Source organism: Protomyctophum bolini (assembly GCF_963924005.1).
Source record: "Protomyctophum bolini genome assembly, chromosome: 5".
Lineage (NCBI taxonomy): Eukaryota > Metazoa > Chordata > Actinopteri > Myctophiformes > Myctophidae > Protomyctophum > Protomyctophum bolini.
Genome location: NC_137866.1, coordinates 22,256,264 through 22,270,724, shown reverse-complemented (window position 1 = coordinate 22,270,724; position 14,461 = coordinate 22,256,264). Strand labels below are relative to the sequence as shown.

The 14,461-nt window shown below is 39.5% G+C and overlaps 1 protein-coding gene across 9 annotated transcripts in view; it reads right to left on the bottom strand.

The window, feature by feature from the left end:
• Positions 1-6,706: 6,706 nt before the first annotated feature.
• bcas1 (brain enriched myelin associated protein 1) overlaps positions 6,707-14,461 on the bottom strand; it is a 12,405-nt gene continuing 4,650 nt past the window's right edge. For 2 of the 9 annotated variants that reach the window (XM_080764429.1, XM_080764434.1), the window contains exons 7-16: positions 13,388-13,447; positions 12,988-13,026; positions 11,704-11,922; positions 11,533-11,610; positions 11,103-11,141; positions 9,880-9,936; positions 9,015-9,140; positions 8,829-8,909; positions 7,852-8,049; positions 6,707-6,847 (exon numbers count right to left, since the gene is read on the bottom strand). In XM_080764429.1, the coding sequence (XP_080620555.1) occupies positions 6,767-6,847; positions 7,852-8,049; positions 8,829-8,909; positions 9,015-9,140; positions 9,880-9,936; positions 11,103-11,141; positions 11,533-11,610; positions 11,704-11,922; positions 12,988-13,026; positions 13,388-13,447 (978 nt within the window). In that variant the 3' untranslated portion in view covers positions 6,707-6,766. Of the gene's footprint in view, positions 6,848-7,846; positions 8,050-8,828; positions 8,910-9,014; positions 9,141-9,879; positions 9,937-11,102; positions 11,142-11,532; positions 11,611-11,703; positions 11,923-12,987; positions 13,027-13,387; positions 13,448-14,461 lie in introns of all 9 variants that reach the window. The other 7 variants (XM_080764430.1, XM_080764433.1, XM_080764431.1 and 4 more) reach the window with 7 other exon arrangements.

Sequence of the window (14,461 nt, the reverse complement as noted above, 5' to 3'; positions counted from 1 at the left end):
AAAAAAACCCACACGGTAGGGCAGAGTCACGTGGACACGAATAACAGAAAATGATTAGCTCCGATTAGCCCACATGTGCCAAACAGACGAGCATGGTTTTTATACTTCAAATTACAACGGTGTCACGCGTTGAACATAGAGCTACACCTACACAGAGCCATCTAATAAAAGGCTCTGCACGACTGCACCTACCTACACGCTCACAAGTCACAATGTCTGTTTTAAACTTGTAGATCCATTTGTATGGCACAATGTTGGCTGTTGTGGATTATCTGTGGTATGAATTGAATTGTGGAAGTTGCACCATCATAAATACATAATGGGCTATAGGCATGTCCTTAGGAACACTGAGATCATATTCGTGCATTGTGGACATATCAATCATTGATTCAATCAACCACAAAAAGTCAGACAGACTGTCACAGACAATTTGGCAAATGTAAAGCGGGGGGAGGGGGGGTATACAATTTGTAGGTTTAAGATGGTTAGACAGAGTAGCCTATTAAATAGTAATATAATTTGTCACACCATGTTTACCAATCTACACGTGGGTGTATATATACTATTAACAAAATTGCCACTTTGTTTAGGTTTCTAACAATGTGGCTATATCTCTTATTCTATGCACCCCATCACTCACCTAAAGTAGCTACTACAACTGTTGAGTTGAGCCCATCCCCCACTCTGAAAGTCTTCCAAACAGACACCAGGCAGGGTGAGATTACAGATCTGCAAACTGCAATAGTCTTCATCTAGGTCAGGTCACCTAAATTAGGCCTGTGTGTAATCTCATGCCATATAATCCATATATTTTGATGCATTTTCCCTATTTCTTTTTCAGCAGAGAAGTTGTTCCTATTGTTTTCATAATCATTCAAATCTAGTATGGCTTTTAATTTTTAATCAATTAAGCCTTTAATTAGACCCATACGTAAATTTTAATTATTGAGACTTTGTCTCGTGGAATGGTTGAATATAACAATGTGGCAGTGTCTAGGAGGAAGGAAAAAAATATCAGTTAGCCATTCACAGCTGTCCAATGTGAGGAACAGTGAACAAAGAAGCACGGCACACTTTGCCAAAACAGCATCTGCCTGGAGTGTTGGCCTGGCACACAACTTTGCTCTTCTTCTTGACCACACTTTGGTGCCTATATGTTAGTACAATTGGTTTTCCAAAAATACCAAAGGCCTGACCATGAAAAGTTTGCTGACTGAAGAAAATTACATGCAGATCCACAGGATTAAGGCAAGCATAGAAATTAGAAAATGAAACCCCACATGAATGATTATACTTTCATTTCTCATTATACAGAAAGGTTATGTCATTTCTTACAGAGTGTGAAATTCATCAATCCTGTATGATTTCTTGAAACTGTTGCCTTGCCTAGCACAAACATGACAAATAATAATTAGCATCGAGTTCCATGCGGGGAGCATACTTTGGTCCGAGTCCGACATATCATTGGTTCGAAGGAGCATTGGTCCGACTCGGGATAGGGTTGGGGGTTAGGTTTAGGTGTGCTGCCCCGTGCTTGCGGTTATGGGTGAGGGTTTGGGGTAGGTATAGTCGATCGGACCAATGGTATGTCGGACCAAAGTATAGTACCCGTTCCATGCAGGGCAAAATTCCTGATTATCTTGTCCTGTATATTGAAGTGAAGAATGTGATGTGCTCATTGCATATTGCTTACTTTTTTGTTTCACTTTCATAATGTCTTGTCTCACCCTGAGATCCTTTTACACAAACAAGTCTAGAATGTTAATCAAAGGCACCACATGTGATGAACAGAAGCCTCCCGCTCATTTCCTATTGTTCTGTTTCCACAAAGGCTTTGTGCAAAGCTATCAATCTGGAGTAGCATTTTGATGTCTGATGATGATATGTAGTAAGAAATTGAATACTGCCACTTAGAAAAACAATGAATGTCATTGTTTTGATTGAATCTATGGAATCAAGTAGCCTACAATGATTTACAAACTTATTTAGGGTTATTTTTGAGGATGTTAAATGACACAACAAATGAAAAAGAGCAAATTCACACTGTTGACACTCTTTTGTAAAGTTTATTAAAAAAAAGAAAAATAAATCCATATATTGAAGGCCATAATGAAGAGTAATTTACAGAAATTATTGAACCATTCATAACCTTTCTACCAGTTTAATGAATGGATAATTTTGTATTCAGTTATTTCAGTAGCCAGACACTCTGATAAGTATGAAGGAATGGGAGGCTTTCAGACTGTGTGGGCTTGTTTCGGTGTTGATGTGTGTCAGGAGCAGCTGACTGCATTGTTCTCCCCCAAACTCACAGTCTGGCTTCTTTTATAACCATGATGTGGCTCCTGAAAGACACTGATAATATATGATCTATCCCCTCCCATAGATTGGTTTGTTTATTCATTGCTACATAGCTCTGTTCTGGAAAAATGTTGCCACTTACCATAGCAGATGCACCGGTTGCAGCTTTTCAAAATCACTTTCTTTCCAGAAGATTCTGTAAAAGAATTACATTAGTTTGTCCTATTCTACTATTCTATAATTCTATAACAAAACAAATATTACCTGTAAGACGCCCTGAGGGTGAAAAGCCGACTGCTGGGCGTGCACTGGCGCTTTGGCATGGGGGGTCAGATCAACATATGGAATTAATTCTGTACTGGCCGTAGCCACCATATATGGAGCGTGTCTTGAGTGTACAGGGTTCGATGAGGTCTGATCAACATATGGAATGTCAGAACAGGTCAGCTCCATATATGGAGATCTAAGGTGGCAGCGGGGGCAATGTCTTGAGTGTACAGGGTTTTGTCCAGGGCCCAGGTAGGGCCTGGCCTTAATTTTCGGGCCTGTTGAGAACTCTAGTTTTCGCCGGCTGTCAGGCGCAGCTGCACTAATAACTTTGGGGCGGGCCGTCTAGAGTTTTAATGGACAGGTATCAGTCAAAAGGGAGACATTGAAGAGGAAAGACGGGTGGGGGTGGATCAACATATGGCATGTCAGAACCGGTCAGCTCCAGATCTATGGGTTTGAGGTCAGATGTTGAGTTGATTCAGTCTTCTCCATGGCTATCCAGGGTTTGATGAGGGCAGTGTCGTGATCTTCATATATGAAGACAGCCATATAGACCGAATAGTCAGAAATGGGTATCATGGTCGCAGGCAACGTATTTCCTGTAGGCGGAGGGAGACGACATATCTGCGGTTTCCCCGCACAAGGTCTTATGGACTGACGGGCGGCCATATATGGTGGCGTGATGTGTCACAAGGCGTGATGTCACGAGGTGTGATGGACTGACAAATGGACTGGAGGCGTGACTGACGGATCGACGGACAGGTTTAGCAGGTTTTCAATTACTATGAAAACTTTTCATAGTAATCTGCGACCTACTGTTGCAACAACAAATATTATCTTAAAGATTATTTGAACTGAAAATATAAATGATAATAACATGGAAATGTTTCAAAGTTTGGAATATCATTACCGGTATTTTACGCTTCAATAGGTTTTCCATTATCACACTACACTCAGAGACGTGTAGAGTGTTTGACCTTACAGCAGCTCAACATTGGTCTAAAAGTCTCATTAATTTCCAGTAATCCATGACAATTAATAAACTAATGAAACATATGCACATCCACTGTGGGTGCTGGGCTTTTTTAAATAAGGTTGAGCCTGCACACCAAAGATGGAAAAAGATACTTCTTTATAGAGGGTATGCACGTGACATCATCATCATACCCGGAAGTTATGTGGGAACGCCTACTGAGTGGCAAAATACTACTTTCTGGCCTTGACATCCCATATACATCCAAACAGAAAAGTTTAATGCAATCAGATAGGAATCTGATTGCATTAGACGATGTTAAGCAAGGTTAAACTCACTTTTCCACTCACTTTGCTGCCACTCGATTTCCCATTCACTTTATACATGCGCATACCCTCTATAAACTATCCCAGGTGCCACACCTCAAAGACTGACTCACTCCAGAGTCCAGAGTATTCTGAATTCCCAGTCAAAAGGCTGGATATTTACAGTTAACGTGCCATTATGTGCCCCAGGATTTTGACTTTACACTGTCTTCTCATATAGGTTCCTAGAATATATTTGCCCCGATGTTCTCACTGTAGTGTAGATGTACTGCAGTGCTAACAGAGCATGGTTGGCTGTGATACACATAGTGCTGACAGCAGGCTTCACTGACAGGCCTCCCTAGTCCCTACCCACTGTTCCCTTGTTCCACCCCCTCTGCTCTGAACTGGGTGCATTCACAGTGACATGCATTGTCCTACGATGAACTGGTCTGGAGCAACAGGGTGGTTGAGCAGACAGTGTGTGAAGTCTTTCCATCACTGGTACTGTAGTTTCTTAACAAATTTCATTGAACTAATTTACCAGTTTCTAGGTATTTAAGTGCCACTATTTACTATGGTAATGAATTTGAATATACAAAGTCCCCTCTTCTTAAACATTAGATACTGTCAGCAATAACCTGATATTGTATCCTGAACTGAAACTGGAAAAGGACAGACAGTGGACCAAATAAATGTCTAGTAGGGCCTACTACCAGTCTACCACCTTTTCTCTATCCAGTACCAGGGCAGTTACTTTGACGCAGAATTTGAAGTGATCGTACCTATTACAGAGGGCAATGCAATAACAGTGTGCCTCCTTGATAACAAAGGTGCAGTGTGAGTTATGCCTTCGGGGAGCGAAACTCATCACTTAATGGTGGGTGATCTCAGACATCACAATCTAAAACACGTCCTCCCGAGGATAGTGCACTACAGAATCAATCACTAAAATCATATTGTAAACTGGGGGTGACAAGATTTGAGGTTCTCACAGCAGAAGCACACAGTTCTAGATGCATTGATCTAGTTTTACATTGTTAATCTATGCGGCTTGTAATCATAGCACGTGGGACAAAGAGCAACAACTCCCAATTGAAATTTGCATGATGAGATGATCTCGGTGTGAGCCCAAAGTCACTCCACAACCTGTTGCTCAGGTTGGAAGAACAATAATACACTTGACTGACAGCAAGAAACAACGGATGAAGTTGACATGCAATGCCCTCTTTGATAGAGACAAAATAACTGTAAAATATGACAAGATACATTCAAATTTACTCACTAAAATGCTGTCGCAGGGTTGATTTATATTCTGAGATGTTTCGTAGGTCCACAGGGACACGACACAACTCACTAGTATTCTTGATGTTCAAAAAATGTTCAAAAAATGTTCAAAAAAATATCCTTTTGCATGTTTGCCAAACTTGTTCAGTCATGTCTTAATATACAAGTTATGCAACACAACCGTTCATATATTCATGGAGACAAATAGTATTTATTGTCTTTTAAAATGTTACAGAAATGTACTCAAAAAGCATAACGTTAATATCACACATATGGCAGACAAAAATAACAAACCAAGCCAACCAACATTTATAACACAAAGCATGGCAGTCAAATTGAAAGTTAGTAAGCTGTGATTTATGACCACGGAAGAAGATACCGGAAAGAAACATAAAGTTATGCTATTTTGCAATCTGCGATGCAATTGTTTGTTGTCTAAAGTTTTCAACTGCCTTTGATTTACCACAGTGACAGGACTGTAAAGATTGAAAATGCTGTACTAATTGAACCTTAAAACCTATAAGTTAAAGTGCAGCCAAATACTAATATGAACATGCTTCTCTATTTAATCAGTATTACCCATCATGACTAATATTGAAGCTATATTAGCTGTTGAATGTTCATATTCACCATATCCTCTGAATTGCCATTACAATATGTTCTTCAGACAGATTAATATCCAAAAGAAAAGCTTTGTATTATTGCATTAATAAATAGTCATAGTCACAGAGAGAAGTCACATTTAACAGCCACCTATAGAAAAGGTTTCTCACTCACATCTCTATACTGTACTTGTCATGACATATATATGACAAAAATATATATTTAAACATCCTCACAACCAAGAAGCTATTAAGTAACCACTTGTCTTGAACCCTAGCACCCCTATTCTGGGAGGGAACATTTGCCAACAATTGTAAATCTAAAGCTTACAACGTGTCACATAGCAATGTGTTGTGAGCTTGTATAGATATTGTAGCTTGTAGAAGTGATTTGGTGTATAAGGGGAAAGGAGTGCACCAAGTAGGCCTACAGTGGCAACTCAATTCCATGTATAGAGGGTTTAAGTGATTAAACTATTTCAAAACACAAATCGAATCAACCACATGCAAAATGCTCCTGTCCTGTGTCTTTAACCCATTCTGACCGGGCACCCATTTTGGTGTTGGCATCATGTTATGCTTTAGCTATTGAAAAATAGCAGATCTACAAGCTCATATCGCGCCACCGAGTGGCGCGATACGAGCTTGTAGGTCTGCTATTTTTGAAAAATTCGAAGAACGACTGACATTTTTAGAATCTGATCTCAGGTCAGAATGGGTTAATCAGACCAGTGTGTGTCCCGTGGAAACCTCGTATGAATCTGATCTCAGGTCAGAATGGGTTAAACTACCGTACTCACTTGCACTTTCCCCCTTTAAACAACCTCCTTTTTCCATTGTGTAACTGTTGGAAATTATAGTTAAAAAAAAAATCATAATTCATGGTGGCATGGGTGGGTGTTGTGTGGGAAGGAGAGGCAGGTGTGGGTTGGGGGCTGGTAGGACAGGGAAACTTATGGCAAAACTTTGTTATATATCCGTGTCACGAGCAATAGGATCATATGATGAAGTATAAATTAAAAAATAAATCATTTGGCCTTTTCAGCTGCTGGTGCAGTGGTCACTTTCTCTGGTTGGACTCCGGTATCTGTGGAGTTACGCTTCCCACTCTGTAATGGAAGAGAAAACATAAAGGGTGTTTAGTATATGGGTTACATTTATTATGTGAAATGGGATGCTTCACAGCACACACAATTCATCTGAACGCAATTTTCCTCCTGATTCTTCCAGACAGATTCATGCTTTTTGGTTCATGGTCTGTCATCTGAATTCCAAAGACAGCCATAATAACCACTGTGGTAGTTACAACATAAGACACTTATGCACTTTCAGATTTGTGTCAAATATAAAGTGTATTACAAAAAAAATGTATTATTATTATTATTATTTTGGATTAAATGTTGTATGGGTGACATCACGCAAAGTAAAACTTCAACCATGGTGATTCAAAATGAAATAAATTGTTTGTCACAATGTTACAATCAGAACTACAGCCTCACTCCCAATCTTGCGCCGTAGTCTGAACACCCCACCTGTTCAGACTCCATCATGGCCCGTAGCACCTGCCCTAGCCACGAGGACCTTACAGGCGTATGCAAAGGCTCAACTTATGTAACTTAGATAGCATTTTATGTAGACATAGCACTATAAAGTATATATACATTGTTTCACTATATATAGATCCACTGTTACGTTCTTAGATTATGTATGATTCATGATAACTACTTTTTTATGTATGTGATGTATTGCCATGCTTTTCGTTCTTGCTTAATGTAAATCGCTCTGGATTAAGAGCGTCTGCTAAATGCCTAAATTGTAAATGTGTGTGATTATGGATGAACCAGTTCTGTAGTCTACTCAGTAAAGTACACATTCAAGTTGCTTTGTTCATTCATACTACTGCAAATCCTGCAATACATTATTTATGCCATCTAGTGGAGCTGGAGTTGAACAACAGGCTGACATAAGTTGCCCTGTGCATATCAGCTACTTTAAGCTAAAGGATTTTAATGTATAGGCTATATGTGTGTATGGCACAGTGATGAATAATTCTCCATGGCAGGACAGAACGGAGCAGTAAATAAAAAGTGAATAAAAGAAATGCTCACCCTACCAGATTTTTGAAGAACAAGTGGATGGAGTTCCTCTTCTCCAATTTCCTTGGGACATTTGGTGATTCGGTGACTCCACCCTGGGAAGGCCCTGACTTATCCGCAGGAGCCTCTGCTGCTTTAGGGTCCTCCTTGGCTGTCTGTGCCGCTTCCACTGCCACCGGAGGGGGCGGAGTGTCTTTCTTCTTTGGCTCAGCAGCCTGACAGAGTTGTTGGTAGGAAATAACACATTTAAGTCATTATATTTAGAGCGACATTACAAATGACAAATTGATTAGTCCTACAACTAATCTAGCACAGTAGTTCCCAAAGTGGGGTCCGGGGACCCCCAGGGGTACTTGAGGGAGTTCCAGGGGGGACCCAGCTAGATGATAGTTTGTAACCAAATGGACCCTTATGGGTCTGTAACTCAGAGTTCCATTTGTAAGCTCTCAGAGTCAAATTAGTATTGATTTTACAATATAAATTGGGGGTCCCAGAGATAGAAATGCTATTAAATAGGGGTCCGTAGACTAATGCATGTCAAACCGGGGGTCTTTAAACGGGTTGAAAATCACTGCTAGAGACATAAAAATCTTCTCTTATGGGGGTCCTTGGCATATCTTTTAATTAGTGGCTAATTAGTGTCAATTTGGGGGTCCTTGACATGAAAAGGTTTGGGAACCACTGATCTAGCATACCCAGTGTTGTCATCAAATTTGCTCTGTTTAAAAAGCTTAGTTGGACAGTGTGACGCATTAACTGCTGTTAGGAAAACAGTCAACATAATTTCTTAGTTATTCTATAAGCAATGACAAATAAAGCATTGCTGTGCATCTAGTTGTGAGTATCACAAATAACAGGTTTGAAAAGACTTCAGACAAAACAGTTGTTTTAGAGCATAGAATGAAGTCCAAAAAACAATACCAGCGTGAGCTCATAAAATCACTCTTGTTAAAGAAATGTCACTCTGATTGGGCGGCAATTATTCCATATTTACCACTCCAGTAGTTTTCCTGAGCAGCTGAACTCCACTGGTAGAAGCTGCGCTGACTTTTGTGGCCATTTGGTTTAACAGTACCTCAAATTCACATCACTCTGTTACTCTCAAAATTATAGTTCACTCATATAGAGAATAGAGATCACACATTATGGGTGGATGGAGTTTAAACAAATCAATTACTACCTTTGGTTTGAAAAAGGAAAGGAAGGCAGATGGTTTTGAGGGGGTTTTCTTGTCCTCCTGAACTGTGGGCGGCACCTCTGGCTTTGCAGCAGCCTCCAGAGTGCTGGCTTTAGAGGCATCTGCTTTCTTTATGAGCACATCAAAAGAGGAATAATTATAGAATTCATTATTTATAGTGTTAATGGCAGTTCAAAATGTGCCACTGTGAAGCAGAACTGCCACCTGCAAAAGACAAAGAGGAAATAACGGCGAGCAGGAAAGACACCAGCACCAGATAGGAGAAGCAGAAAGATCTGTGTAAGAGAAATGTCAGATCCACACTGAAACCAGAAAAATGAAAAGTGTTTCTTAAGAAGAGGTAGAATGTTTAGATATTATAACGGAAGATGTTTTAAGATTGTCATTTGCTGATTCACCTGAACATCTACATCTGGAAGTGTCTCCTCCTCAGTTGTCTGAAGGACAGCAAAATCACTTTCAGTCAAATGAATTCAATTCAAATTAAGAAATGGTGCAACGGTATGTGGGTGAAACCTAAAATGATATAGTTTGACCACCATATCATTTTACTAAATCAATTCATTTTCAGTTCAAATCAGACTTAAATACAGTAAGGGTTGAGAAGAATTAAGCCAATAAATATAGGTGTGTTATGATGTTGGGAATATTGCATAGTTTGCGTTTACTAAAATGATGAATCTCATGAACAGAAGGAGATCTATATACCACTGAGAGATTTTTAAATTTGTATTATTATTTTGTAGTATTCTGTATCAGGAAATTTGGCCTTCAAGTCAAAAGATTGAGCAACAATTGTCTGAAAAGACTGAAAGATTCGAAGAGTGAACATTCTCCGCCTATTTACCCGAATTTCTACAAGTAGCTCTGCCGCCTCCTCAACTGGCTTTGCCGCCTCCACTGGCTGTGGGAGAATGTGAGATGAGGTGAGATGAGTGGGATGAATGAAATGAAATTAGTAACTTTTTGTTTACTTACAACTTGATCGATTGTTTGTTTGGCAGTAACACAATGAGGATTTACGTCATCCCACGGAAAGAATTTAAGTTTGAAGCGTCCGAAGCTTTTGACCCCGAGAGTCTAAGGGCCAGAAGCTTCGGCAGCACTGGGTCGTCTAGGGCGTAGAATAAAGTCAAAGTCGTACGATTAGTCACACACGTTACCGCAGTGAAATTTGTTCTCCGCAATTGACCCATCTCTTGGAGCGGTGAGCCGCAGCGTGCGCCACGCTCGGGAATCATCATCAGTTGATTTGACGCCCAATCCAACCCATTGATGCTGAGTGCCAAGCAGGGAGGCATTAAGTCCCATTTTTACAGTTTTTGGTATGACCCGGCCGGGGATCGAACCCCCAACCTCCCAGTTTCAGGGCAGACACTCTAACCACAAGGCCACTGTGGAATAGATGACCCATCAATCTGGATCGGAGTGCACAAGACCGGGGCGGATGGAGGAGTTTCATCTCAGGCAATGTCCGTGTTCACCTATGCCTGTGTTGGTTCACCTATGTGTTGGTTAATGAGCACCAGTATATGACTATTAGTACCAGTAAGGGCGCTGTTGTGCCAGAAAGAGAGAGAGGGATAGTGCTGCCCTGTTTCCTGCTAATGAGAGAGAGAGAGAGAGAGAGAGAGAGAGAGAGGTGGGGGTGGGGGGGAGAGTTGCACCACTCAGTTCACACGGGTGTGATTTTACTCTTACGTTCACTCTCATTCTTATTCATCATTTAAAATGTAACAGCAATTTGAGGGAAGCTTACACAAAATAAATGCACCCTCTGTTTAGTATGGAATGAACTGAAGTTGTACTTGAGTTGGTTGTGAGATGAAGTAAGAAATTAATTGAAAGTATTTGGGGTTATGCTGATGTGAATTTGCCTTTGATTCGATCATAACTCTGATGATGAAGAGCCACAGAGAGGCCCACAGAGAGATGAATCACACTATGGGAAAAAAAGGAAGTCAATTTTGAAGTCTGCACAGGCTAATTGTCTCTACACTAGACAATTACGCAAACATTCCCTGAAAAGAGAAACAAACAATACAAACATTAACATTTCCACTGCTTTACCTGAACTTCTACTACTGGCTGAAGCACCTCCTCGACTTCCTATGGGAGAATTAAATACATTGACTTTTATTCTATGTCTGTCAAGACTTCAATTAATAAATGACAAGAAAACACACATGTGGTATGGTATGGTTGATCTGTTAATGGTAATATATAATAATGGTAAGGTGCAGAAAATGGTGATTTACTGTAAAATGAGAGCAAGCTGGTAGACAACGCGATACAATGCTGCTATAACTTCAGATAGTCCATAATGAAATGAATTAAGAAAAGTAATGACCATTATCTTGCAAAAGGGAGACAGCAGCGACTGTATGTGTAGTGTCTCTGCCGTCATAAATCCGTTTTTTTGCAGTCAGATTAAATGATTTTACAGGATGAGCCACAGCCTGTTAGTTTGAGATGTCTATAGTATTGTAATCTACTATACCACTGATGCAGTCTTGGCTGGGACATTGGCTCCACTTGCTGAGACACCCTTGGCTTTAGATCTTTTACCTAACAGTGCCTCAAATTCATATCGATATGTTTATGTTATAATCAGACTCAATATGAATATTCTATTAAGCGACCCCATTAGACAGTAACATAGTTTATTTACCTTCGGACGAAAGAATTTACTCAATGTATCCACAGAAAAAGTTCCCTTTGAGGCCTCAGATTTCTTCGCAGCAGCTTTTGGTTCTGCTTTTGGCGAGGCCATTACGGGTTTGGCAGCTATCTCCCCTTTGAGTTCCATCCTTGGTGGTTCTGGAGGAGGTGGTGGTGGGATAGACATTCCTTTGGGTGCAGCTGCAGGGGAATCGGCTACTTGTGCAGTCTATTGAATCGAGAGATTATATTGAAAAGGCAATAACAGCAGATCATCATCACATGATTTAATGCTATAACTTTTTATGTAAAGTTACATAGGGATGCACCGTACCATATTTAATGTTATTTAAAAAATAGCTTCAAATAATGTAATCATGTAAGCAGATCTTCTTGCTAAATTCAAATACAAAAAAGCTTTTGGAATGAATAGATTGGCATAATTGGCAAGTAAATCAGAGTTAGGGGGTTTACCATAATACACAACTGTATAACAAGAAAGGGTCTAAAAGTGCTGCTAGCGGCCCCTAGAGGCTGTGCTGCTCCTTACACGCAACCAGACCATGTGGTCTTTGAACCATAGACACAGTAGGCCTATCTATGGTTTGAACCAAGTTTTTGAACCAACCAACATTGGCTATACGGTACCATACATCAGATAAGCATTGTGCAAAACATAATCACATCACTTGAATGGTGGGAAATGCGTCCCTCTGTTGCATTCACACTGTATGCTATTTATTTTGTTGCCAAAATTGGATTTGTTCATCTCATTTGAGTTGAAATGTGTTTTAATTATGTGTATTAATTGCTCTAGTATTTGCATTACTCTTGGTTGGCACATGCCACACTCAATGTTGCATCTTTATCGACTTAATATTGAGTCACATTTCTCAAAATTGCATATATGTCTGGAGTGAATACCCTTTTAGAGCTCGATCCTCAAGATTAAATAAAATAAAATAGATAAACAACATGTAACTGAACACAAATAGGATTTCATATCCTGTACAAATCTGCTGTAGAGTCAATCCATATTGAGTTATGAGTCAATCAAACAAAGCTGGGAAACTGAACCGGAACAGGAGTACCACCTTCTGGAAACCCGGGACTACAGTTAAGCGCAGTCTGGTTTGAGACCAAATTGTTGACAGACACATCGAAATGCTGCAGGCCAACTTTGCAATTGAAATTGAAATTTTAGTGCAATTCATAACAGCAAGCATAATGAGAAACAAAATAGAAATGAAATAAATAAAATAAAGTATACTACTTTAACAGGCTATGTGCTCACAGAAGTAGTAGCTGCTGCTGGTTGGGTCTCCTTCTGCAACTATTTGGTAACAAGAAAAGGAAGCTGTTAGATGTGCTAGTTGTGTTCCATCTAATAATTATGTTTTGGAGAAGCTGAAAGGAATTAACAAACAATAATAAAATGTCTATATTATTTAGTAACATATATTTTCCATCAATAATATAACACTGTTTTTTAATAAATAATGATGGAGATTGAGAGAGACTTCGTATCATTTGGTGTATAGCTTTCCAAAAAAGAAAAAAAGGCAAATTGAATGTTAAGTGTCAAGAGATAATCTGAAGCTTTCTGAAGCAACACAAATTGACATTGGCAAAAAAACATGAAGCATTTAGTATGTCGTTCTCATATTCTGATGTGTCGTGCAGCACATGTTCACCTGATCTTTTGTAGCATCAGGAGTGGCTGTTTCTGTTTTGGGTGTCTTAGTAGGTTTCACCTGTGTAATGAAGGAAGCAAAATGAATGGTCTATCTATTTAATTCTTAAAGTTAGCATGACATTTTAAACTTGTAAGCACTAATGAGTATTGTATTGTTGGAACTACCTATCAGTTCAGATACAAGCTTAAATGAATAACAACAATTAAGATATGTCTGCTGTAGCAACAGAAAAACTATTTTGTTGATGAAAAAGAAGCCATTCAGTAATGTGGACATATATGACAAGCTACTGTAACAGAGTTGCAAAGTGCACACTGAGGTCCCTGATAGAGCACATACAGTACATGCGCTGTCATTGTGACAACCATTGTGCACTGGAGATGGCGTAGGCCTTCCCTCGCTCTATCTTCACACATCTCAACTTCCAATCGCACAGTCCTCCCGTTGTGAGCTCACACTATGGCCTGAACAAAAGGCCACCACATTCCCGCATGTTCAAAGATTTCATTAGCATGGGGCTGGGGGGGCTATGGTCTTTAAAGAAGAATGATTCCAAAGGAAGGCATGATGAAGAGGACAAAACAATAGCTGTTTGTTGTGCACTTTCCATCAGGCTCTGTCACCACACAGATTTTTTAATGGACGCTTTCATTTCCCTCACGTTCTCACACAGTACGTACCATCACAAAGAATAACCCCAATCATTGACTTAAGACACTGTTTGGAGACAGAACCCACACTGATACATCCTGTCATTTATTTCGGCATCTTTGACCACCAATTTATGTCTATCCCAACTTAATCAAGCTTTAATCAAGTAATGATAGAATCATACATTTAATATATGATCAGTTAATAACATTAATACCTTTATTTCTCATTGACCATTCAGCTTTCTGACTGATAAACGATTTAGCCACAAAATGGTTAAAAATAAGTAATGTACTGCATTGAGTGAACTATTTTTCAAACTATCAGTTTGAAACATTAACCGCCCAATTCTATTAGATAAAATATTATATATTATAAAGTATAAATTAATTGTAGCCAAACAACCACAGAATTTGCTTT